The 25,660-nt window shown below is 36.9% G+C and overlaps 1 protein-coding gene across 2 annotated transcripts in view; it reads left to right on the forward strand.

Moving 5' to 3' along the window:
- Window positions 1–1,602: 1,602 nt before the first annotated feature.
- The window catches only part of CERK1 (chitin elicitor receptor kinase 1), a 130,514-nt gene continuing 106,456 nt past the window's right edge, over window positions 1,603–25,660 (forward strand). Inside the window, exons 1-4 of one of the 2 annotated variants that reach the window (XM_089807604.1) lie at window positions 1,603–2,388; window positions 22,648–22,681; window positions 22,890–22,897; window positions 23,053–23,174. In XM_089807604.1, the coding sequence (XP_089663730.1) occupies window positions 1,749–2,388; window positions 22,648–22,681; window positions 22,890–22,897; window positions 23,053–23,174 (804 nt within the window). In that variant the 5' untranslated portion in view covers window positions 1,603–1,748. Of the gene's footprint in view, window positions 2,389–22,647; window positions 22,682–22,889; window positions 22,898–23,052; window positions 23,206–25,660 lie in introns of those variants that run through there. The other variant, XM_089807603.1, reaches the window with a different exon arrangement.

A 25,660-nucleotide genomic window follows, 5' to 3' on the forward strand; every position in this document is an offset into this window, starting at 1 on the left:
CCCCATCCTTTGACATTGTTCCCCCATCTCTAAATCATTATAGCCCTTTAGAATCCATTTGTTAATTTCTCTAAGGCTAAAGGTTGCATCTCTACAATCCCAATCATTCATCAGATTAGTATTTCATATAAAGTCATCTTCTTTTATGTCCCCCCTAAAAAGTCCTTCCCTCTACCTCGATACGAGTTCTAATAGTGTGACAGCCATTAATTTTATAAGGGTAGACACCCACTTTTCTACCTTCTTGGTTTGGTTCAAATTGACATAATCCCTACTGACATAGAGCTAGTTCAATCTTTTGTAGATTCTTCTCCCCTCCTTTGAGCATTACACTATGTAAATCAAATATTAAAGATATCTTTCTCCAATCCTTAAAGAAGTGATTAAGTTTAGCCTCCAACCTTTACTAGAAATGTTTTCATTCCCCTTCCTATCCATATTGACAGCTTCACATCTATTTTTTGTTATATTCAATCATATTGAAATTTTCTCCCAATAACCAAGGGATCTCATATAGGTTACACAATCATTGACACAAACTAATTTTATCGAGGTTAACCATTGCCATAGATTGATTTTGTCTTTGTAATAATTGAGTGCATAGATGGAGCATATTCCAAACTTCATCTCCTTTCTATATGGTAGCACAAACAACCTTGTTACATGGAGAAGTACCATATGTAGATATATTATAGACCAAAACTTTTGATAAAATGATAGCTTCTAATATCATTAAGACAAGTTGGACATTTTTTAGGCCTTCAATAGATCTTAATATAAGGTGCATCTATTTTGCCCCTTAAGAGAGCAAATAGTCACAAAGAAGGGGGAGTAACATAATCAACAAGAGAGGCTAACCTAGAATAGGATCATCAACTATTTCAAAGAATGTATTAAAGTGATTTGTTAGAATAATTTTGACAATATAAGAACTACAAATTTAGATGAGATAACCTCAAAAGAAGCCAACGGAATGCATTGACCATTACCATTAAAAATGAGTCTAAGATAGAATGATTAGAGGTTTGAATAATTTTGACTAACATAAGAATTATGGATTTAGATGCGATGACCTCGAAAGAAGCCAAGGGAATGAATGCATTGACCATCACCAAGGGTAGCATCTACACTACAAACACTGTTAAGGTCTCAGTCCCAATATTTGTCCAGTCGAGTTTGACCAGATCACACACCAAGACCCACAGCCTTATGACACTGCACTCGGCAACAAGTTTTTGATCTAGGGCCCGCAATATTGTTTTTATCCTCCCGGATAACGATAAGGGGGCAGTTTCTCCTTATTTGCCCTTCCTGCGACGATGGAAGGCTTCGATTCATTCAATAAGCCTTTTTACCGACTGCCCCCACGAAGTTTGAATTGTGGGAGAGGTTGTGGCCATGTGGGATTGAAACGAACGAGTCGATTGACTCAGTTGTTGTCAACGCTTTGTCGTCATTATCACGGGCTGCGGTAAATCTCTTCCCACAGAAGATCAAATGACACAGAGATGCCTTCTGCCTTGCTCATTCGCATCTATTATTTCTGAGCTGTATGCTGTCTCGAGGCGGGGCCTATTCTATATATATTATTCAGCCAACGTATAAAATAGAGCCGTCAACCAAAGAAACAGAGCAGTGGCTTGTTGCCGCCGCCGGCGATGGAGAATAAGAAAACGGAATCTGATAATCTCGTTTAAGCCTATTTGGGGCTAATCAAATCAATCAAGGAGGCGGAGGAGTTGTTATTCATGGCGAAACTTAGATTGGCGATGGCTGTGGCCATGGCGATGACGGCGATGGTAATGGAAATGGGGGTTGCACAGGGGCAGTGCAGCAGAGGCTGTGATTTGTCGTTCGGCTCTTATTACATTTCTCCCAATTATAACTTGAGCTTTATTTTAAATTTTTTTAACAACGTTACTAGTCAGGACACCGTGGTGAAATTAAATTCATTAACCAGTAAAGATGTCATAATTGCTGGCCAACGGATCAAGATTCCTTTCTCCTGTGATTGCCTTAGCCTGGATGACGGCAATACATACCTGGGCCACCGATTCCAATATATCTTAAAGGGAGGTGACACCTACGAAAAAATTGCAGGATATTACGCTAACCTCACGAGCGCGGCGTGGCTGAAACAGGTGAATCCCAATTATGACCAATTGAATCTTCAAGAAGGCGAAACTGTTAATGTCAGTGTAAATTGTTCGTGTGGTAATAAAGCTATTAGCAAACTCTATGGCCTTTTCCTCACATACCCTCTGCGGACAACAGACAGCCTCACCGCTCTTGAAAAAAGTTCCGGGATCAACTCTACAATCTTGTCAGCCTATAACAAAGGTGTGAATTTCAGCCAAGGGCAGGGGATCGTTTTCATTCCAGATAAAGGTCAACTCCTTCGACTCCTTCTGTTAAATACAATTTTTGGTTCCATTAAAGTTTGATGGATGAATTCCCCATGATCTCAAATGAACTTGGCTGAGCCCACTGTTGTTGCTTCTAAAGCTACGATTTTTTAGAGAAATCTGCCAAATAAAGTTAGATATCTTATATAACTTGAAGAGCTGAGGCTGCGTTTTACTGGTAAATTCAAACAGTTTGTTAAAATGAAACACAAATGCATGAGAGACACGTAATTTGATACATAGATTCTGTGATTGGTTTGAGCATAGAATCACCAACGTATATCTATATAAACTTGAGATCTTTATTTTTTCATTGTTTTTATTTCATACCCGAAATTGTTACTCGTTAGTTGGAATGTTAGGTTGTAGCCAGAACAAATCAATAGTTGCTTCTTTTCTGTTTTACTGCTGACAAACCCGCTCGCCTGTAGCCAGTTTGTTTTAGAATCCGCTACCATCAAGCATTCAATTTCTTCTCGTACTCGAGCAGTACATGTAAAATCTATTATTTGGAGCCTTCTTGTACTCGTTGCCACCGTCAGTGGTATGCAGTATCATACATGCAAAAGTTGGAATTTATAGTTTGATCATCTATGCTTACAATGATCTGGTGCTATTGGTAGACAGAATGTTATTTGGAATACTGTCGATGAAATGTTTTTTAGTTGGAAATTTTCATTTTCAGTTTTTAGTTGGGAAAATATTTTCAATAATTGCTCATGATTATACCTAAAAATTAGACTTGTAGCTTTGATTGGATACTGGAGTCTTACTGAATTGTTTCCAAGAAAAGTCTTAATAGAAGTTCAACTACGGAGTTCCCTCCATGGTTAAACCCACTCTGCTTGCAACCCATCTCCTACTTATCAATCGATGAGCTTAAGGGGCTTTCTAATGAATGGTTCATAAGGCACAACAAAGTTTCAAGCAGAGTGGGTTTAACCATGGAGGGAACTCCATAGTTAAGGGTGCTCGAGCTGGAGTAGCACTGGGATGGGTAATCTCCCAAGAAGTCCCGGTGCTTCACCTTTGTGAGCATCACCTAGATCCAGTGATTGCTAAGTGTTCCATTTATTCTCATGAGAGATGGATTCATGTGTGAAATAGTACTCATGATAAATGGGTCAATAAGTTTGACTGAAAAACTACACAGTTAAATCCTAATAGTAATATCACAATTTGACTTGTTGTGGAAAATATCTCCTACTTATCAATCAATGAGCTTAAGGGGCTTTCTAATGAATGGTTCATAAGGCACAACACTTGGTGAAGGTTTTGCAAATGGGGTTCCAAGCAGAGTGGGTTTAACTATGGAGGGAACTCCATAGTTAAGTGCGCTTGAGCTGGGTATTGGGATGGGTGACCTTTCGGGAAGTCCCGGTGCTTCACCTTTATGAGCATCACCTAGATCCAATGAGTGCTAAGTGTTCCATTTATTCTCATGAGAGATGGATTCATGTGTGAATCACTACTCATGATATATGGGTCAATGAGTTTGACTCAAAAACTACACAGTTAAATCCTAATAGCAATATCACAATTTGACTTGCTGTGGAAAATATCTCCTACTTATCAATCGATGAGCTTAATGGGTTTTCTAATGAATCGTTCATTAAGGCACAACACTTGGTGAAGGTTTTGCAAATGGGGTTGCAAGAAGAGTGGGTTTAACCATGGAGGGAACTCCGTAGTTAAGCGTGCTCGAGCAAGAGTAGTATTGGGATGGGTGACCTCCCGGGAAGTCCTGGTGCTTCACCTCTGTGAGCATCACCTAGATCCAATGAGTGCTAAGTGTTCCTTTTATTCTCATGAGAGATGGATTCATGTGTGAATCACTACTCATGATACATGGGTCAATGAGCTTGACTCAAAAACTACATAGTTAAATCCTGATAGCAATATCACAATTTGACTTGTGGAAAATATCTCGTACTTATCAGGTAATGAAGAATCCAAAAGTTTTAGAATATCAATCTGTAAGTCAATTATTTTCCTATTTGAATCTCCTTTCTCCAACTCGTCGTATAATCTTGAAGTCTTTATTAGGCAACCACCCATATGCAACAAATGTTTTCTAAGGGAAGGAGTTGGAAGACATCCTTTCATTATTGCTCTATTGGCCAACACCCACCCCCACCTCAAAGGCCCTCATTTCTATTAATCAGATGCAATAGTAAATCAGTGGATGGAGTTGTTAGTATTGAAGGTGATGAAAGAAGATACTTTGAGCTAAGAGTGCATAAACAATGGGTAATTTCTATGACTCAATCTATAAATGGGCCCCCTCCCGATTTGCCTATTTTCAAGTTTCCTTGGTTAGACGTTCTCTTTAGTTCTAGTCAACTCCCAGACCAAGTAGTGCCATTAGCGAATGCCCTGGAGGAGTACTTTATGTTTCCTTGATCATTGGGTACTGTCAATCCTTTTGCCCTCGATAAACCAATCCAACATTTAAACTCACTTGAATTGAAGGAATACTAGCTCCCAAGTATAATTGTTCTTAACTATCATAACAAGGAATAGTTAGGCTCATAATCTTGGCACATTAGGAGATTGCCATAGAATCATTTCAAAGTTGTTGCTCAACCACTTGAGCCCTGGTTGGATATATAGTAGAAGTATCACCAATCCCCCTTTCATAGTTATCATAGAGGGGTGAAATGACCCCCTACTATAGACAATTTGCAGCAACAATTGGATTGAAATGGGTGCTTGAATGACTTTCATTGCCTTTCTTGCCTAGGCTCATCTTTACTTTTGTTGGAATTCACACTTCCTCTCCAGTCTAGTAGTCATTACTTTCTTAAGTTAATATTGAATAGTTGTTCTCCCTATCAACTCTAAGTCAATAATGCGATTGATTAGATGACATAATTATCTACATAAGAATCAACCACTGAATCAAGGGGTCCAACTAACTATGCTGCTGGATAGCAAGCCTTGGGATGCCCATACCAATCTAGATAGCCTGAGGTGCTCTTTCTCCTCCAAAGATTGCGTGCTCTCATAAGACTCAACTCAAATAATGTTGATTTAAACCAACCTATCATTCAACTTCCTTGTCAATTTGTTGCAACCTGGAAGATGGTGCACTGCTCAACCATTTGTTGATTGTTTATGTACATATGTCATGATATGAGTAACATGTCAATATAATAACTCAACTTCACGTCATGCACTCTGTTTGTGAGGAAACCCTTACACAATGAGTGAGATGAAAATGACAAATGGATTGGATGTCTATTTATTGAAATTGATTCCTGAATCTCTATGCTAGATGAGACTCATGTTTGTAACCAATAAATTCATCTTTCTTGGGTGTGAAAAATCAATGAAAGCAAACTTTTCTTTCTAGGCAGAATGGCTAAGCTAATTAATGAGGCCTTGGGGGAGCCTATATAATAAGGGAGGTTAGCCCTGCCCCAACCCAACTCTTTGAAATGGGTTATAGTGGTCTCATAGAACTAAGCAATCTTTGAAATGGTTTTCAAGGAAAAACTTAATTGGCAAGCTCCCAATGGTTGTGGTGTTTATTTCATTTTGATCCAATGCTCGAACTTCTTTAATCAATCACTAGAGTCATCTCTAAAGGGTGGTTAACTAGACCCTACCTGTGGCAATAGCCCCTTCCCTAGGGTGGGACTCTTCATTGACCCTCCCTCTCTCCTTTCTCCTACCCTTAAAACTTCACTGTAGTTTACTTCATCCACCTAATATATATGTCTTTTGGGAGGTCAAGGAATGATCATAGCTATTTATGGGGTACTCAGTCCAAGATATACAAAAATTAGGTTGCTCATTTGAAATGGTAACTCTTGGGTACTCAGTCCAAGATATAGAAAAATTAGGTGGCTCATTTGAATTGGTTACTTCCAAAGGGAATGAGGCAATCAACTTCTGGCCAATGGTTTATCCTATCGTGGTCCTAATATGAGTATGTGAATAATTGCTATAGTATTGGGGAACTATCTAGGGAGGGCCTTTAGGTGAACATAGGGGAGACAAGGTTGAGCTTATGATTCATGTTGATTTATATCTTGGCTTGGTGTCGGTGAGGAAAATTGATTTTGGATGGATTTGATCTACTATAACTGAGATTAAATTAACATAAACTTATATAGGGTATACAACAATTAGTTGTGTAATTGGAAGAAAACCTTAAGCTGATACATTTATTAGTTCAACAAGGTCAATAGCCACTCGTGAAGCTTCGTACTACTTGCTGCTTATTCAATTACTAGAATTCTCTTACAAAAGTCTGCCCCCTATGTGTGTATCTTGATTCACTCCTTTCATCATGACATTGATATCTATAGTCCTGTATACCTTTTCCAATGCGATTTGATTTGAATCTTGATTGACATGTTGTTATCATATCTTGAGTAATGCCTTGGTTATTGTCGAGCACATAGGCATTAACTAGCTTTGGATTTGCCTCTATGAATGAGCCATATCATTTGCTGCTACTTTGGGTTCCTCTTCATCGTCTCCTACTGCTACCTTTGTTCATTTAGATGCACCCTATTCTTATGCTTTTACTAGATATGGTTTTGTTTGATCATTCACTATCCTAAATATCAATCTAGTGGTTATGGATTTTCTGGCCCTTGTTCAGATCTCTCCATCCAATATTTATGTAAAGTTTTTGCTAAATCCTTATCTCTTAATCAGACTTTTAATCCTGTCTTATATGCTGAGAATGATCTTCTAAGTAGTATGAATATTGATGAAATTAGTGCTTATTATAATGCAGATACAATACTGAATATTTAACCTTTTATTGTGATAGAGAATCTCAGATATAAATTGCAGGATATAAAATGCTTATAGGAGCAAACTGCTGTAACTGTGTGTCAAATAATCTGCATTTACAACCTACATATATATCCTTTCTAAAGGGTATGTCCCTCAAGGGACATAACCCTTCCTAACTTGGCACACATATATATATATATATATATATATATATATATATATATATATATATATATATATATATATATATATATATATCATTAAATGCCAACATTAGAGATATATTACTATTAAGAGGAAGTACGGTGTGTATTGTCAGACTTGTAGGTTTATCTTGGTTAATATTCTTAACACTCCCTTGTAACCTGATAATCCTACAAAGAGATATTATATCTAGCAACAACAATACAGATAAATAAGCAAGAATTAATACTCTATAACTGTCTGTCTCTTCTTAGTATGTGGTATCATAGAACACATGGTACAAAGTCATATTACTAAACCTGTGATATGACAAATCACTGCCACTAGTGATATTATACAGGATAAATCTGAAGAGTAATCTCTTCATTTATTCAAGTTATGATTTTATAGAAATTGGTATTTCCATATCACAACATGATCTTGAGTTTTAAGATCTACCAGAATACAGGATAAACTCAGAGAATATTAAGATTCTTCCTTTATCCAATTTGTGACCCATGAACATAGCAATGTCAACATCACAATATGATCTTGAACTCGTCTAGATCTTACAGTAGAACTTTACTGTTTAACACATTATCTAAGAGATCGTCACCTCTCATAATGTATTATACAAGTGTTCATTATTTACAGAGATCGTCACCTCTTAAATTAATGAATACAAATGGTGGAGCCCATAATAGTCAATAGCCTGACAAAATAAAATTATTTTATTAATAATCAAGAGAGTACAAATGGATTACAACTCAACCATACCAAGTCTCCTCTTGAAGTGTTCTATCTTCACTCTAGATAGAGGTTTGGTGAGTATGTCTGTTGTTTGATCTGCAGTGCAAATGTATTCCAATTTTACAGAATTCCTGTCTACCATATCTCTTACATAATGGTAAGGAATTTCAATATGCTTGGACCTGTGATGGAAAATTGGATTCATTGAGAGCTTGATGGAACTCTGATTATCATAATGAATAATCGTGGGATTCATAGCTTGCCCAAATAATCCCACAAATAACTTCCTCAGCCATACTGCTTCTTAGGAGGCCATCGCTGCTGCAATGCATTCGACTTCTGTGGAACTCTTTGCTATTGAAGACTGCTTTCTACATATCTAAGATATCATTGCTGATCCCAAACTAAAACAACATCCTAAAGTACTTTTCCTGTCTTTAACACTTCCACCCCAATCTAAATCAGTGAATCCATGTAAGTCTAAAGCAACTTTCTCATATTTGAGTTCGAGATTAAGAGTACCTTGTAGGTATCTCATAATGTGTTTAATTGCGACTAGGTGAATCTCCTTTGGTTCACACATAAACTAACTTAAGGCATTAACTGCATAGCAAATATTTGGTCTTGTATTTACTAAGTACATAAGAGACCCAATCATTTGTCTGTACAAAGTAGAATCTATAGATGGTGATTTTGCAGCTGCTTTCTTAAGTTTATGCAGATTAGTCTCCATTGGAGAAGACATAGGTTTGCAATTCCACATTCCAAATTTCTTTAAAATATTTGATGTATACTTTCCTTGATTTAGTATGATATTGTCAAAATTTTGTCGTACTTCCAGTCCTAGGAAGTAATGAAGGAGTCCCAAATCTTTCATCTCAAATTCTCTAATTAGATCTTTTTTGCATTGATTTATGAGATGATCATCACCTATTATTAGTAGATCATCAACATACAGTATCGGAATTACCATATCATCTTTATCTCTTTTATAATATAAATTTGGATCAGCTTCATTCTTGGAGAATCCTAAGCTGGGGAGATACTTATCAACTCTTTCGTACCAGGCCCTGGGAGCCTGTTTAAGCCCATAGAGAGCTTTCTTGAGCTTGCAAACAAAAGCGTTAGGATCATGAGTTTCAAATCTTTCAGGTTGCTCCAGATATTCTTCTTCTGAAATCTTTCCATTTAGGAATGCTATTTTCACATCCATCTGATGTACCTTCCATCCCTTTGATGCGGCAATTGCTAAGATTGCTCTTATGGAGGTATATCTGGCAATAGGAGCAAAGGTTTCTTCATAATCAATCCCTTCTTTCTGAGAAAATCCTCTGGCTACAAATCTGGCTTTATACTTCTCAATACTATCGTCAGCAGCATGCTTTATTTTAAATATCCACTTGGAAGAAAACAGATTTTCCTTTAGGTCTTGGAACAATTTACCAAACATCATTTTTCATGATAGATTGGTATTCTTCTATCATAACTTCTTTCCAAGCTGTATGTTTAATAGCATCAGAGGGATTGGTTGGCTTTGTTTTGGATAAATCACTTATGTTAGCTGTATAACCAGAGAATCTTTTAGTTCTTTTGCTTTCTTTGACTGTTTCGGAAGGTGCAGCAAAGTCTTGAGCTGCTTCAACTGTTTTAATGGCCCAAAGTGGTATTTTCTTTGAATTTTCTTCAAGGTTCATATTTTGAATTTCATCTTCGATTTCTTCTAAGTTCTCCCTCGGGGACCCAAATTCACTATTTCTTTCAGAACTAGATAAAGAAGAAGGTTCATTAGAACTTATGGCTCTTTTGAATGCAAGAGCTTCTTCAAAGATTACATCTCTGCTAAGTTCAATAGTTTTTTGTCCAGGTATGAAAATCTTATATGCTTTAGAAGTTTCACTATACCCTACAAAAATACCTTTCCTCCCAGAAGGTTCTAACTTGGTTCTCTTTTCTTTTGGAACATGAATATGTACTGGACATCCAAAAATTCTAAGATGACTTATATTGGGTTTTACTTTAGTAAATACTTCTTTAGGTGTTTTATCTTTAACATAGGAGTGAGCACTTCTGTTTTGAATATATACAACAATACAAGAGGCTTCTGCCCAAAGATAATATTATAGGTTTTGGTCAAAAATCATAGCCCTAGCAGCTTTTATAATTGTCCTATTATTTCTTTCTACTACTCCATTTTGCTCTGGGTTATAAGGAACAGTGTACTCCCTCTTAATCCCTAATTCTTTACAAAACCTTTTAAACAAGTCTGAGGTATTCTCCTCTGTTATCAACTCTAAGGGCTTTAATTTTATGTCCTGAAAATTTTTCAGTTAATGCTTTGAATTCTTTAAATCTTTGTAGGATTTCTTCTGATTCCTTGCATTTTAAAAAGTAAATCCATGTTTTCCTAGAGAAGTCATCTATGAACAAGATATAATACCAGAATCCTCCAAGAGAAGGAACAAACATAGGTCCACATAAATTTGAATGAATTAATTCTAGTACATTATTTGTTTTCCTAGTACTATCATGAAAGGGACTTCTGGTGCTTTTACCCAGAGCACACCCTTTGCCAATACTAGGTTGGTCTTTATTTAGTTTGGGTAATCCAATAACCATCTTTTCCATAGTTGATAAAGTTTTAAAATTTAGATGCCCTAATCTTCTGTGCCATATTTCATTTGAATCTCAAGCTTCGTGCACTAGGGCCTGAATGGATCAACTAGATTCTGTATTCAATTCATACAAATATCCCTTTCTTTGACTAATTAACTTTGCTTTCTTGTTGGAAGAGTTCTTAGCCCAAGTTAATACTTTGCCATCCACGAATGCAACATTGTGTCCATCATTTTCAAGTGCTGTAATTGAGATTAAGTTTCTTTTAATCCCTGGTACATAGAGTACACCTTTAAGAAGAAGAGTATTTTCTGATTTTAGTTTCAAAGTACAATTTCCAATTCTTTCAACGGAGTGTGCTGAGTTATCACCAATGGTAACTTCACCGTTAACCTTCTCTGATAAAGAATTTAGAGTTTCTTTGTATCCTGTTGTATGTCTAGAAGATCCACTATCAATTACCTATGCTTTATTTGAAATTTTATTTGATAAAGATGAATAAAAAACACGGTTCTTAGGATCATAAGTATCTTCTTCTCTAATGACATTTGTACAATTTGTCTGTTGTTTGGAATTCTCAGGACAATTAGATCTATAGTGTCCAAATTTTTCACATTTGAAACACTTTATTTTAGATAGATCTTTTTTGGGCTTTCCATTCTTTTTGATTTCCCTTTTTCTTCTTGAAATGCTTCTTCTTGCCTTTATAGGAGTTTGTATTAAGAACGTGAAGTTCTTCATCTTCTATTTTTGGTTTCCCTCCTTTCTTTAATTTTCTGGATTCTTCTTGAAGACAATCATTCTTGAGTCTATTGAAGTCCGGGAGCTGATCTCTGACACTTATTCCTTGTGCAAATGTCTCCCATGAATCTGACAATCCATCTATAGCTATAAGTGTTAATTCTGTGTCACTAATGATGGTTCCTATGCTTGATAGTTCATCTCTAATGTCGGCAACTCTTAAGAAGTAAGAACTTATCGATTCTCTTTTCTTTATTTGAATGTGATTCAGTTGCCTTTTTAGTGCAAGAACCTTGGTTGCATTGTTTACTTCATAGGCATTTTGTAATGCATTCATCATATCAAAGACAGTTTGATGTTTTGTAAGCATAGGTACAATATCATTTTTAACTCCATCCAAGATGATTTGAATAGCTTTTCTATTTCCTCTGCTCTAGATAGATTTGTGAGGTTCAATTGGGGGTTGTTTGGATGCTCCATCAACGAATTGTTTTACATTGTTTTTTTCAAGAATCATCATGATTTTGAACTTCTAGGCTTCAAAGTGCTCTTTCCCATCAAACCTGTCCTCGGGTCTGATTGTGTAAGCCATGGAAGATAGAAGATTTGTTGCTTGATGTGTACAAGGTCTTATTACTGAAATTTAGCAGAACCTAGGTTCAATTACCAAAGCTTTGATACCATGTAAAGTTTCTACTAAATCCTTATCTCTTAATCAGACTTTTAATCCAGTCTCATATGCTAAGAATGATCTTCTAAGTAGTATGAATATTGATGAAATTAGTGCTTATTATAATGCAGATATAATACTGAATATTTAACCTTTTATTGTGATAGAGAATCTCAGATATAAATTGCACGATATAAAATGCCTATAGGAGCAGATTGTTGTAACTGTATGTCAAATAATCTGCATTTACAACCTACTTATATAACTTTTCTAAAGGGTAGAATATATATATCATTAAATGCCAACATTAGAGATATATTACTATTAAGAGGAAGTACGGTCCGTATTGTCAGACCTGTAGGTTTATCTTGGTTAATATTCTTAACAATTTACCCTTAAATGAACTCCTTGATATCCCCTTGATATATAGCTCTCTGCATTGGGCATTCTTTGGTAGTTTCCAAAATTGTGCTATGGGCCATGTTGCCTTGTGATTAATACTAACATAAGTGAAGAAAAATATCATTGTTATTAATTTGGGTTAAATATGCTAGTATGACAATTTATTTTTCGGGTTAGGTATGTTTTGTTTAGATCTACAAAAAGCATATAAAAATTATTAATATATGTTTAGTTTAGCCTAAGACTGAACTAAGTTTATAAATATTATGTTATTGAAAATTTTTGTGATAAATTAGAAATATTAAATTAACAATATTATATTAGAAATTAAAAAAGACAAGCCACAAGATTCCTCAGAAGTTATACAAATCCCTAAAAACAAAAGCTAAAAAAACAAAATGAATAGCAATGCACGACCTTAGGACAACAACAATATCAACATAATAGCAGCATTAAAACACTATTGGGATGAGGTGTCTAATGCTTGCAATCTTGAGGCGCATATTTTAATTATTTGGTTGGCATCCTATTTTTGAATGGCACAACTTTTGTCTTTTAGTAGATTCCATTCTCACATGACATTATAGGCTTTCCTGGAGTCTTCTCTTATTTAGATATGTGTTGGCATCTTGAGAGGTGTGCAAGAGTATTTGGACTAGTCTTCGTAGGTTACAGATGATACATTCTTATAATGTGCATGAGCGTGTAAGTGGGAGCTTACTTTAAAAGCTTGAGCATCCTTATGATAATTTTGAATGCTTGTCATGAACTATCCATAATGCATAGAATGCATAAAAGAATGAGGACAAATTGAAGGCCTAATTTTGGGTAGTCAAATATTTTTTGTTATTACCCTATGACAACTTGTATAGAATGTGCTTTTAATAGATAGGGGCATCTTAGACCAAGGGAGGTGTAGGGTTTTTGAGTCCAACCAATTTAGGTGCCATATCTCCTTGAGCTTGTAGATGGTTTCCAAATCATGCCATGGTTACACCTTATATTTCTTCTATTGGAACTTTGTTTAAGGAGTTTGGACAAATTGTTTCGCAAATTATAGTGTGATGAAGTGGAGGAGGAATTTAAAGGGAGAAGCAGTATTGGTGTAACTTTTAGGAGAATTAATGCAAGCTTTAGATGTCTTTAGGCATGATTTTCTTTCATTAAGCATTTCCCCACATATATCTTGAGTTATGGTTTGCATCTCATTTATGATTATTTCCATTTTCATTTATGATTTGTCACAATTTATGTACTTGGATGCTTTAGATTTGCAACATGCTTCCATTTCTTCATTATACCCTGCTTCTATGAACACTTTTTTTCTTTGTACACTCATCACCTATTATCAGATGAGCCAGTAGGGCCAAGTACAATACATGTGTAATGTCCCCTTTCTAAGTGACCAGTTGAGTAGAGGGTTGACCTATCACTTGAGTTCTTGCTGGCAACCTTCTTGACTCGAAATATGGTTTTGTCGAGCAACCCAAAATCTGATCCAGCCAGGCACAACAAGAGTTGAGCAGAGGGTGAAACTATCACTTGAGTTTCCATAGGTCAATGATATTGTTAGGTGACTTGTTTTGAGGGTTATGGAGCTTTGCAGGGGCTCTCTGAGCCATTTTGGACCTTCAGATGATAATTCCTACTTTTTAGCCCAGTCTCTAATTTTTTAGGGGATGACCACCTGGGGGACCACGGAGAAGAGCAAGAGCCTTGTGAGTAGTTACAGGTGTTTGGAAAGAGGTTCCTTTTTGCCAGGGTGAGTGCTTACTTTTTAAGAGGAGCTGTTAGCTGGCCTGCAGGCTTGGGCAACATCAGTGATCACAATGCTTCAGTTGGAATTGAATTCTTAGTCTAGATTTGGATTTTATAAATAATTTAGGAAATATTTAAATACTTCCTAAGTTGGCTGGAGTAAATAAATAATAATAATGTCATTTTATATTATCATAATAAAGTAACAAGCTGTCCCCCCCAGTGCCATGATGCCTAGGAGACATGAGATAAGTTGTTTTTAAAAACAACTTAATGTTATTAATAAGGGAGCCTAAGGGGGCTGAGAAAGACATGAAGAAAAGTAAAAATCAATTAAAAACAACGCAAGGCAACCCTAAAAATGAATTATGGTTTGAGGCCAGTAAAGCAAAATGTTGGAGACCATTTTGGGCATCTTGGAATCATTTTTACAATCACCTTTTGGAGATTGAGCTTTTCAACTCAATTAAGCAGCTTTGCAAATTCGAGGAAGGAAAACTTCTCAGAGGCAGGTGAGTTTAGACACAGCCCCAACCCACATAACTAAAGAATTCCTCCAAAATTCTTGTTTGTGCATCAAAATCAGACCTGTAGCAACATTATCAGATTGGTGACAGAGAATTGATCAGCTTTTAAAGGCCATTGAAGGCTACCACAACCATTTCAAATCCTCCCATAGCTTCCTAGGACAGGCCGCACGTATTGGAGGCAGCTGGGGTATCAAATAAATAAATTAGTAGCAGTTAGGGTTTGAATGAGGGTTTGAATTAGTTGCAATCAGCACTAATCTGAGGAGTGCTTTCCTCCAAGATTGCCTGGTTATGTTTGACAGATGGGCCCGATGCTGACTACAAATCAGCCTTGGATAGAGAGTTGGCTATTGGCATGGCCAAGGAGTACATAAGGAAAGAAGACAGTGCAGGTGGGTTTTCCTTGAATCGTTCTCCTCATCACGCAGTTGGGACTCAACCACATTGTCATGATGATTTCTTTAGTGCCTTTTGTTGTCACCAATTTTGTATTCGCAAAATTGGACAGCCCTACACAATTTTCCATCAATTTGTATTTCAAATTCTCCAAGTTAGGTATTCGTAATGATGTTTTGTAAGGCAATAGATTATCCCTTGAATTGGCCTAAGTTTTTGATCCTACAGATGCCATTTTAAGATATTCTCCACAAGTTTTCCTTTGTTTTTCATGTGATATTGGGCTTTTCTTTCTTGATTACAAGTACTTGATTTTTGGTAATCTGTAATGAGCCTGAACCAGCTCAACTGCCTATGCTGATAGAATGCAAATATATTTCTTTTCTGTTTTGTGTTTTATACTTTTTTACTTTAACTGATATTAATGCATAAGAAAGAAACATGGAATTCTGAAATTAAAATATTCACTGAACAGATTTAAGACTGAATTTCTATTAAATATCACATAACTGAAATTATATCATCAATTACAAGAAATGAACCTGGAAATGATATGCACAATCAGTATTCATCTTCTCCACAAATCGCGGATCCAGTATGGTGAAACGCAGGTTCAGTACTAAGCACGGCCCTGCGGATATCAATGGAGCCTCTGTAATTCCAATCTCAAGCTAGAAATTGAGCCATGCAGCCCTCCAATTTGGTACGCAGCCTTTAGCAAATAGATGAACAGGGCCTTCCTAGATCAGTGCGCTGCTGTTCTCAGGTGAATCGCAGCTTCTTCAGCAAATGAATAGCTCTTCCTCCAATCATAGGCATGCATAAAACCGTCAGGTATGATAACTTCAGCAACAACAAAGTCTTCCACAACCATAGTAATCACAGAAAGAAGACTCACAATTTCAGCCTTGAACAAGTCTCAAAATTTAATCCACAATACTTCAGCTGTGGATTCAACGCACCACTCAGGACCCAAACCCTTATACCTCAGCAAGCAAACCAGAAATTCTCACAAAGACATCAAAACAATTAATTAATCAGATCCATCAAAATAAGCATATATTTATAACCCCCATTGGCACAATATCTCCCAAATGCAACTTCACTCAAGAAGCTTCCTCAACACAACATCATTTTATAACGTGCCATATAATATAATTTATTAATATCTTTTGGCTCCCAAAGACAACCTTTTCAACCATATCACAAAATTCTTACACGCGAGGCCATTATTTTTTGTGCTCAAGATTTAAAACTTTTCAACCTAGTTCCAATGAGCTATGACACTTAGGTGGCCAATAAACATCAACAAAAATAACAACCTCAACATATTTAGATGAATAATAACAATAGTTCAACCGTATTGCAAAAATGACTAAAGAAGCATCATAATCAAAATCTGACAATTAGAGTGATCTTGATAAAAAAAGACGATGAATGAATTGGACAGGGTGACTTACTATAAATAGATGCTTCCTCCAAGATTCTTGAGCACAAACCAGAAGCCCGAAATAAAAACTAAGAGCATCACTCAATGGTTCTAACTCAACCGAGTGCATCAGAACCAACTGTTACTTGTAGAATGGACATCAACCCGAATAATGTAACATACATTTAATGTATAGGAATCAAAAGAACAATTAATGCAATCATCATATGTACAAATGTTGGTGACGAAAAACCATATATTTTATTGATTACCAAAAAACCAATACATCATTCATATTCTCAATTTCTCAAATAAAGGTTGGTTGGTTAGGAAGACCAACCCACACATCTTCTCGCTAACAATTACCCATTCCCAAACTAACTATCTGTAATTACAACATTGTACTATTAGGCCCTACATCTACCCCCCGAAAAAAAAGAGTGGTCTTCCAGAGGACTACCTAGCAAAACCAAACAAAAACTATACTTCAAGAGGTAGGGTGGGATGACGTCCCTGAACTAGAACCTTGGTGGCAGATACGCTCTAACTCCCGCTTGACAATCATGTGCTTAGCCTGAACTCTTTGAAGTAGGTGTAGGGCATCCATTCTGTCCTTTTCTGCTTCTGCCAATTTGGATCCCAAGGTTGCTTTCTCAACTTACCATTATGACTTCTTTTACCTTGCCGATTCCTTTTCTTCTTTTAGCCGCCTAGCTAAGTCCTTTTTCTACTGCTATGCCAAGAAGGTGCCTTGGAACCCTTCCTTTGTGCAAGGGACTGCATAAGAGGTGTTTTCTCAAGTGTCCAGGGGACTATAGGTTCGACTTTCCATATCTCTATTGCCTCTTCATGCACTATTCCACTCTGCATAAGTACACTCCAATCTGTGCTCGTAAATCCCACAAGCGACTCTGCTGCCTGGATGATGGCATCCAAGTTCTGCCCCTAAATCTGCTTCATGATCTCCTTAGTGGCTTGCTCCATGTTTCGCAACTCCTAGAGAAAATTTTCAGCTTTTTCCCCAAATGAAACTACTACTATCCCTGATTCGACTGGTGCTAATGACTCCTTGTGAGTTTCGCACGGTCTTCATTTGTCTCCATTTCCAAGGGAATTGGTGAAGTGGATGGTATCGTTTCAAATTTTCCAAGTAAACTATTAGCCTTTGCCAACATTTGTGCGTCCTCATTTTGTGTTAGTGGCGAACTTGTACTTGTTTTCTCCATGGACTTCTCTCCTTGTACCACCTTCTTACCAGTAGGTTGAACCAATAGGGCATTCGGTTGAGCCACTTCATTACCTTTTGCTATCACCAATCTAAACTTTTTGAAGCTTTCTTATGGCCCCAAAGATCTATTAGCTTAGTGGGAGGTAGCTGACTCGGAGAAACAAAGTTCTCCATATTCCTTTCCGACCCAACACTAGCAATCTTCGCATTAGTCCCCACTGTACTACTACCACCCTTCATACCAGGCGTACGTCTGCACTCCTTCCTCCATCGTACTAGCTCCTTCCTCTACCGTATGAGCAAGCGCATGACTTTCCTTGTGTGCCCCCACTTCCACTGTACGATCTTCCTCTCCCATAGTTTGACTCCCTTCCTCCATGTTCTCCTTCCTACCATCCAACCCAGTACAAGTATGGTTATCTCTAGTTGGCCTCTCATTAACTTTTGCGAATTCTAGAATTGCCCTTGGTAAAGGTCCTCCATCTGGCGGTAGGAATGTGATTCTCCCAGGTGTGCCCTGTAGATAGCTCAGCCGGAATTCCTCTTTCTCTAATTCATCGGAAGACGATGCTCGTGTAGTGGTTTCTTCTCCATCTGAATTCGAACTCTCATCTTATGCCTCTGTGGTTTGTAGAGAAATGTCAAGTATTGCCATTTGCCTTAGTTTCTTTTTCTTGAGTTCTCCCCCTCCAACTCCCTTTCCAAAAATATCAAGATGGAACCAGTATGCCATGGCTGGTCTATAAGGTTCTACTATGCTTGCTAGTATGAAGATCCCTCCTATTCTTTGGGGCAACTTGTGTTCAAACTACTTCGAAGAACAATGCAAAGGTGTGAGGGGGCATGTACAGAGCTTTATGTTTCAATTCTAGAAATTCCCTAAACCTTTCTGATAGGACGTGTGCCCAATTGTACATCCTCCCCATATTCATTCCATTTACTATGGGTACCATCCAAATGCCAATATCAAATGTGCGACTTCCACCTGTAAGTTTGCTCTTCATTAGATCTACAAGGCACCTCTAGCTATCATTTGCTATGAATATTTTCTTTTAGCCACAATTGTTATTCTTATTTAGAATGTTGTCCCATTCTTGTTTTGAAAGATCATCGTCCTACACATCAAGCAAAGCCATTTCTCCTTTTCTTCTTTTGTCATTTTTGTAGTTTTTGTTGCATCATGCCCTTTGTTGGGAACCCCAAATACTTTATTTATTTCTTTTCGAGAATATGAAATGGTGAGGGTTTGCTGAAATAATTGAATTATAGACTTATGTCCCTTCTTGTCGTATCCAACAACCATGGTTCGCAACATGGGATCAAATTCCTTAAAGTCAAAAATAGGCATAAAAATTATTTTATCTACCTCTACTTTCTGTAATGCCTCCTTAAGTACATGGTTCTCCTTCGCATTCTCCCACCACGTCTAACACTCGCTTCCTGCTACGCTTTCAAATGTGATGTTGGCAGCTGTGATATCTTCTGCATGCTTCCCCTTATCCTTTTTGGTAGCCATTTTTTAGACCTGCAAAGCCTTGTTCTTTTTGCAATCACTAGCATTCCCTTTGCTTGGGTTTCCAATGCTGGTCTTCACCATTTTATGGTACTGAGTGAGTCTCTAGATGGCCATATTTTTGTTTGTACTCCAATCGTTTTGTACCTCCACGTGTCTGGAGTTGATTTCTTCTTCCTCCCCTTGTAACGACCTATACCACCTCCTTTGTACGGTGACTTTACTTGTACGACCACACTCCCATGTACAAACAATACTCTCGTGTGGGTCTCCTTCCCATACATCGACTTGTAGAACTCGTACGACTGTAAGGCGTATGGAAATCTTCCACTCGATGGCCCCAACTCTTACCTTCTCACCTCTAGTTCTTCTTCGTATGCTAACTAGTATGCTTGTAATTTGTTCCCCTGAGTGTACTCGTACCTCTTGCCCTCGTGCCTCCTATTCTACTTCATGTATGGCGGATGGGCCTCCTTTCTTTACCCAACTTTCTCCTGCCCTTTGAATGCATATGCTGGAAGCTCTTTGTATGCCCGTTGAGCTCCAAATCGTACATAAATTTCCACTCTTCAATTGTGTACACAAGCTTTTAGTCACCTTATCTCGTAATTGTATGTCACTGAAGCAAAATGTTCTCCGAACTACCCCTATCTCCAAATGTGTATGCAAACTGTCAATCTCCTAGTCTCATACTCATACACCAAAGCAAGATGATCTCCGAATAACAAAACATTTTGGCAATGACGCCAAAATTTAGAATTGACATCAACTCGAATAACATAATATCCATTCAATGTATAGGGAATCAAAAGAACAATTAATGCGATTGTCATACGTACAAAAGTTGGTGAGGGAAAACCATATATTTTATTGATTACCAAAAAACAACCAGTACATCATTCATATTCCCAAATTCTTAAATAGAGGTCGGTTGGTTGGGAAGACCAATCGACACATCCCCTCACTAACAAATGCCTATCCCCAAACTTTCTTTCTTTAATTACAACATTGTATTATTAGGCCCTACATTGACTTAATATAAGTAGTAAGTCTTTGAAACAGAGCTAAAACACACCACAGGCTACAGGAAAGCTTGTAAGTCCACAACTGAGACCCTCAAATCCCATTGTCAGGTCATGAGGGTCGCAATGATGAATTGAACAAGCCAATTGCAGGACCTGCTACAAATGGGGACATTACATAATCTTCAAGTCGTTGGTTGATTTTCTTGATTGTTTTGTTTATTTTGGTTTGGTTTTCATCTTAGGTCTATTGCTTTTTGAATTTCGGTCATATTGAGCTATTATAGGCTTCATTCTGAGCTATATTCTAAGAGATAATAAAGAATTAAACAACTTGTGAGTGGGGCTTTAAAGCTCGACTGCAAGTCATTGTTCTTTGTTTAAAAAGCCTATTATATGGAATCAAAAGTCCACCAAGGCCTCTTAAGTCATGAAACCAGGCTTTTTGGGAATCATTACAACTTATTTTGAGAAGCATTCACTTGTAATGGAGATATAAAAGTCCATTGTTCCATTTCAAATAATATTTTCAAAGGGAAATTAGTTCTTGGAATGAAGATGCTATAATGCAAGTGTTTTCCAAGCACAAATGATGTCTCTTTCCAACCTGCAAGTGGACTTTGAAAAGCCGGTTGCAAGAAGTAAACCTTCCCAAATTGACATGTAATTGGATTTTAAAACCCCACTTCTAAGTAAGAGATATTCCCTCTTGTATATATATGCACTTGCACTTCATTTTGACCCCAAATACTTGCATATCATTCATCTATAGTGCTCAGGAATAACCTCATAATCCATCTTTTCCTCCATTACAAAGGCTGATTTCCTCCATTTTCTTTCATTTCCTCTTGTTCGAAGGCCTTCCATTCATATCTTGTGTGCATACTCTTCTAGATATGCAAAGTTTGTGGGTTTATCAATATCCATGGATTCATTTGTGTTGTAAGAAGACATACATACCCTATAGAATTTTCGAGTTGTAACTACATCTTCCACAGGGTTGGTTGCTATGTTGGAATAGCCAATTTTTTCCAAGGACAAGAAAAATATGAAGTATAAGTATGATAAGTACCAAAAGTCCTTTCCACCTTCCTAGGTGTCATCTTCTGTTGATGAGGTCAGAGACATTGAAATGGGGCATCTTGACATGGCTGATTTTCTCAAAAGGATGGAAAATTCTATGAAGAAAGATGGATCTTGTCATCTAGAGTCATATAAATCTTATCTCCATTTTTCCAATGGCTGCCTTAGAACCTGAATTCATGTTGGCATGTGTACAACACTTTGATCACAAATCCCGAACCATCAGGGATGATGATGGAAATATCATGATTAGGCTAGATCCAAAAATCATTGATAGAATTTTCGAAGTCCCATCTACACTAGTTTGTGTTGATATGACACAGGGAAATGCTTTGAAAAGATGGAACGAAGGGAAACGAAACTGCATTAAATTCATAAATGAAAATTGGTTGGTGAACAAGAGAACTTGTTTGTCAAGATGACCAAGGTTGACACACAAAACAAACTTTCATGAAGAGATCAATGTTTTGATCACCATACTCAACAGGATCATGGGTCTCAGAGAGTCCAATGTATTTGAGCCTTGGATGTATAAGTTCATCTCTTTGATTGTGAGGTCCAAGCAGAAGATCTTTTGGGGTGAAATCATCAGTAATACCTAATGTGGGCAGTTGGCTTGTGCCCCTAACACTCCTATGTTCTACTTGCACTCATACTTAGTCTACATTGCCACTGTTTGCTTATTGGTTTTAACTTGCAGTATTAATTTGCCAAGGAGACTGAAGTGCTTATTAGGATGTCGGTATGCTTTTGAGCATATTTATTTTAGTATTTTGTTTTAGGAGGTTGGGCTACTCTTCAAACTTTCAATTTTTATCTTTTCAGGAAACTAGAAAGATGTACTTCCAGGTGATATGAAGATTAATTTGTAGGCAATCATGTTCATCAAGAGAAAGTTTTCTTTTGTGTTCCAGAACTTTCATTTTTAGCTGTTGGTTCGTTGCTTTATTTAACTCGATGTGATATTAGTCATAATTTTCCACTTCAGAAAATACTGAATTGATCTCATGCGACTAATAATAAAAGCATACGTTGATGGAACTGTAATTTTCTTTTCCATTCACTGTTGGTAATTTACTAGTATACTTATAATTGGTCTTAATTGTTTTTAATTTTTCCCACTTGTTTTACTTGGCTTCTAATGTTATTTTTGAACTGTGTTGAATCAGATCTAAATGGCAGTTATCATCCTTTAGATACAAGGTATGCGTTTATGCCTTATGATGTGCATGTGCAATTATTTTTCTTAAATCACAAACTCTTATGTATATTACTGATTATATTTGTAGCTGTCCACCATTACTTTTGTAGTAGATTGTAAGAATCTGAATTTCATTTAATTATTGCACTATACCACCTTGTGAGCTACCTTAACATTGGATCCTTGTCTTTGTTTCTCCTGTGTTTGCAGTGGAGGTGGTGAGAATTTGGAAACAATTCCCTAGCTGTTTTTTCTTGTTGCATTATTTACTGAATGTCATGCTGTGCCTTTTAGCACCTACACCACAGACTTATCAAGTGATTAGCTTTGATGGCGAATATCAAGTATCTAATGAATGTGTAGCTGGAAGCAGGAATTGGTGGGGGAGCAATTGCTGGAATTTCTGTTGGCACTGTTGCTGCATTAGTTTTTGTTGCTATTGGGTTGTTTTATTTCCATAAGTCGAAAACAAAGAAGTCATCTCTGCTACTATCAGCAAACAAATATGACTCTACATATAATAAAGGTTACTTTCTATTTTGCATTTTCATCATTGATATTTTTGTGAATTGCACATTTTCTAAATACCTGTCTTTGCCATGAAAGAAATGACCTGAATCCTGTGAATGCACAACAGTCACAAATCTTGAGCATAAAGGTTTCCTATGTTGCTCTTATTGATGTGTTCACAGTTAGATTACATGAGAGATAATATGCAGGTTGAAGTTGAATGAATAATGTGCAGACAACTTATACTTCTAGCTTTTAGTAATATGATGATAGAGAGGAAATTTACTTACAAAAGAGGCAAATATCTAGTGAGATATATCAGTTGCACTCTTACAGAATCAAGGATTGTTATTTGGAATACATTTTAACTTTGTCAATATGCCAAAGCTAGTCACCTGCTTTTCCTAGTTTGTTATGATCACCAATGTAGACCTTAATGAATGTCATGACTGTGCGTATCATTTTGTTAAAAATAAATGTTGGAAGAACCAGCAGCACAGTTACTCCAGCATGCCTAGAGTTGTTATAATTAGACAAATCAAGAGTGAATAATTGATTTACTTATTTGAATTCTTGTCTTAGTGAAATTCCAACTTATATACAATTGAAAACAATAAGAAAGGCTATTGGGAAAATCATTTATGTAAATTTCAGCAATACTGGTTAGTTGGAAAACTCACCAAATGCAAAAACTCGCGAAGCCCCCCAAAAGTTTAATTGGGAAAAACTCAGCGATTTTAAAAAAAAAACTACAGAACTTAAAAAAATCGCTGAGATTTAATTAAAAATACATTTTTTTTGCAAAATTTAATGAGAAGATGCATCTAATAAGTCAATAAAAGAGAACACAAAAGAAACAAGCAGAGTTTAGATAAATATAAATGCATAGTGGGTACAAAATTGCATTCTCATACGGAATGCTCATGGCTTGAAGCAAAATAGTAAATAGTTTCAATCTGTGAAACTAGAAGTAAATACTAAAAGTCTAAATACATCACTACAATCACATCTTCCTCTTTCTAGCTGCACTAGTAGGAAAGCCAGGGGGTCTAGCCCTCGAAGAAGTGCCCCACACTGGGATAGGGCGTAAGCTGTGTGACTGTGAAGTCTGTGGCTATGCCTCCTCACTCGACATCCCTATTGACTGGCTCAACATCCTGGAAGAGGATGTATCTCCTCCTATATGTGGCATTGGTAATGCCTCGTCCTTTGAGCTTGAATCATCATTGTCCTCATCCTCAATGTCATCCATTGTGAAATGAAAACTTGTTCCAGCATCCCACTCCATGGCCTGCCTCTCCAAATCAGCGATCTCATCCGGTGAAAACAATGGACCTGGCTCTTGTGCCAACCAATCAGAATAAGGATCTATCTCTTCCAGATCAAGTGGACTAGGTAGTGCTGAACTTTGTGCCCTTTTATGCGCAACTTAAGATTATAGTACACATAAACAAGGTAATTAAGCCGTTTTTGAGTCATTTTGTTTCTTTTCTTTGTGTGGATGGACTCAACTAAGCTCCAATTGCGCTCACAATGCGATGCGCTACAAGGTTGACATAGGACTCTGAGAGCAAAATTCTTCAAATTGGGGGTATTGCCACCCCAACTTGGCCACCAACCATCTGCAAAACAAAATATAAAAAGTTATAAAGCAATGAAAAAAGATAATCAGAAAACACAACTTATTGATTTGCAAAAGTTTTAAAGTTTGATGCTTTATGTGGTGCTTGAGTAGATCTTGTTATCTTTGCTAGCATAGAAGAGAACAAATTACCCCTCGATTCCACACAGACTTATTGTTCGGTCACAACAAGGTCTCTCTTTGCTTCATTGGATATCATTCTCTCAATGCATTTAGAGAGACCTTCCATGACCTCTCCATTAGGATCTGAGTAGGAATCATCAGCCCTAAAACAAATAGAAAATGATATCAAGTTTTACTACACAACTTTAACAAGTAAAGTAAAATAAAGTCTTAGTTAAATCTCAACTTCAAGGACAATCATAGTACTTGAATTTGGGGTTGAGGAAGTAGCCTATTGCATGAATGGGTTGGTGGAGCATATTGTTCCACCTCCTATCAATTATTTACCAAATGGGGTCAAATCTGAGTCTGTCCGCATGATAATAATTTCTAACAGCCTCTTTGGCCTTATCCATGGCCTTATAAAGACCTCCCATTGGGGATTGTTGCCCATCACATATGCGCAAGACTCTAACCAGGGGCATAGACATCTACATTTGAAATTTGAAAAATACAAATTAGTTAATAACATAGTAAATTATGAATAAATAATGAAACTTGAATCAACTAAAAATAGAATGTTTTGATTCTTGAAGTTACCTCCACAATCTCCTTAGCCTTTGCAAAAAAACTATCATCAAAGACTATCCGTGCCACAGCCTCTCCTTCGGACTTCTTTAAGTAAGATGAAGCAACCCACTCAGCACACACAAACATTTGTTTCAGA

This window comes from Cupressus sempervirens, chromosome 10 (assembly GCF_028749045.1).
Source record: "Cupressus sempervirens isolate cs-2001-9-10 chromosome 10, ASM2874904v1, whole genome shotgun sequence".
Lineage (NCBI taxonomy): Eukaryota > Viridiplantae > Streptophyta > Pinopsida > Cupressales > Cupressaceae > Cupressus > Cupressus sempervirens.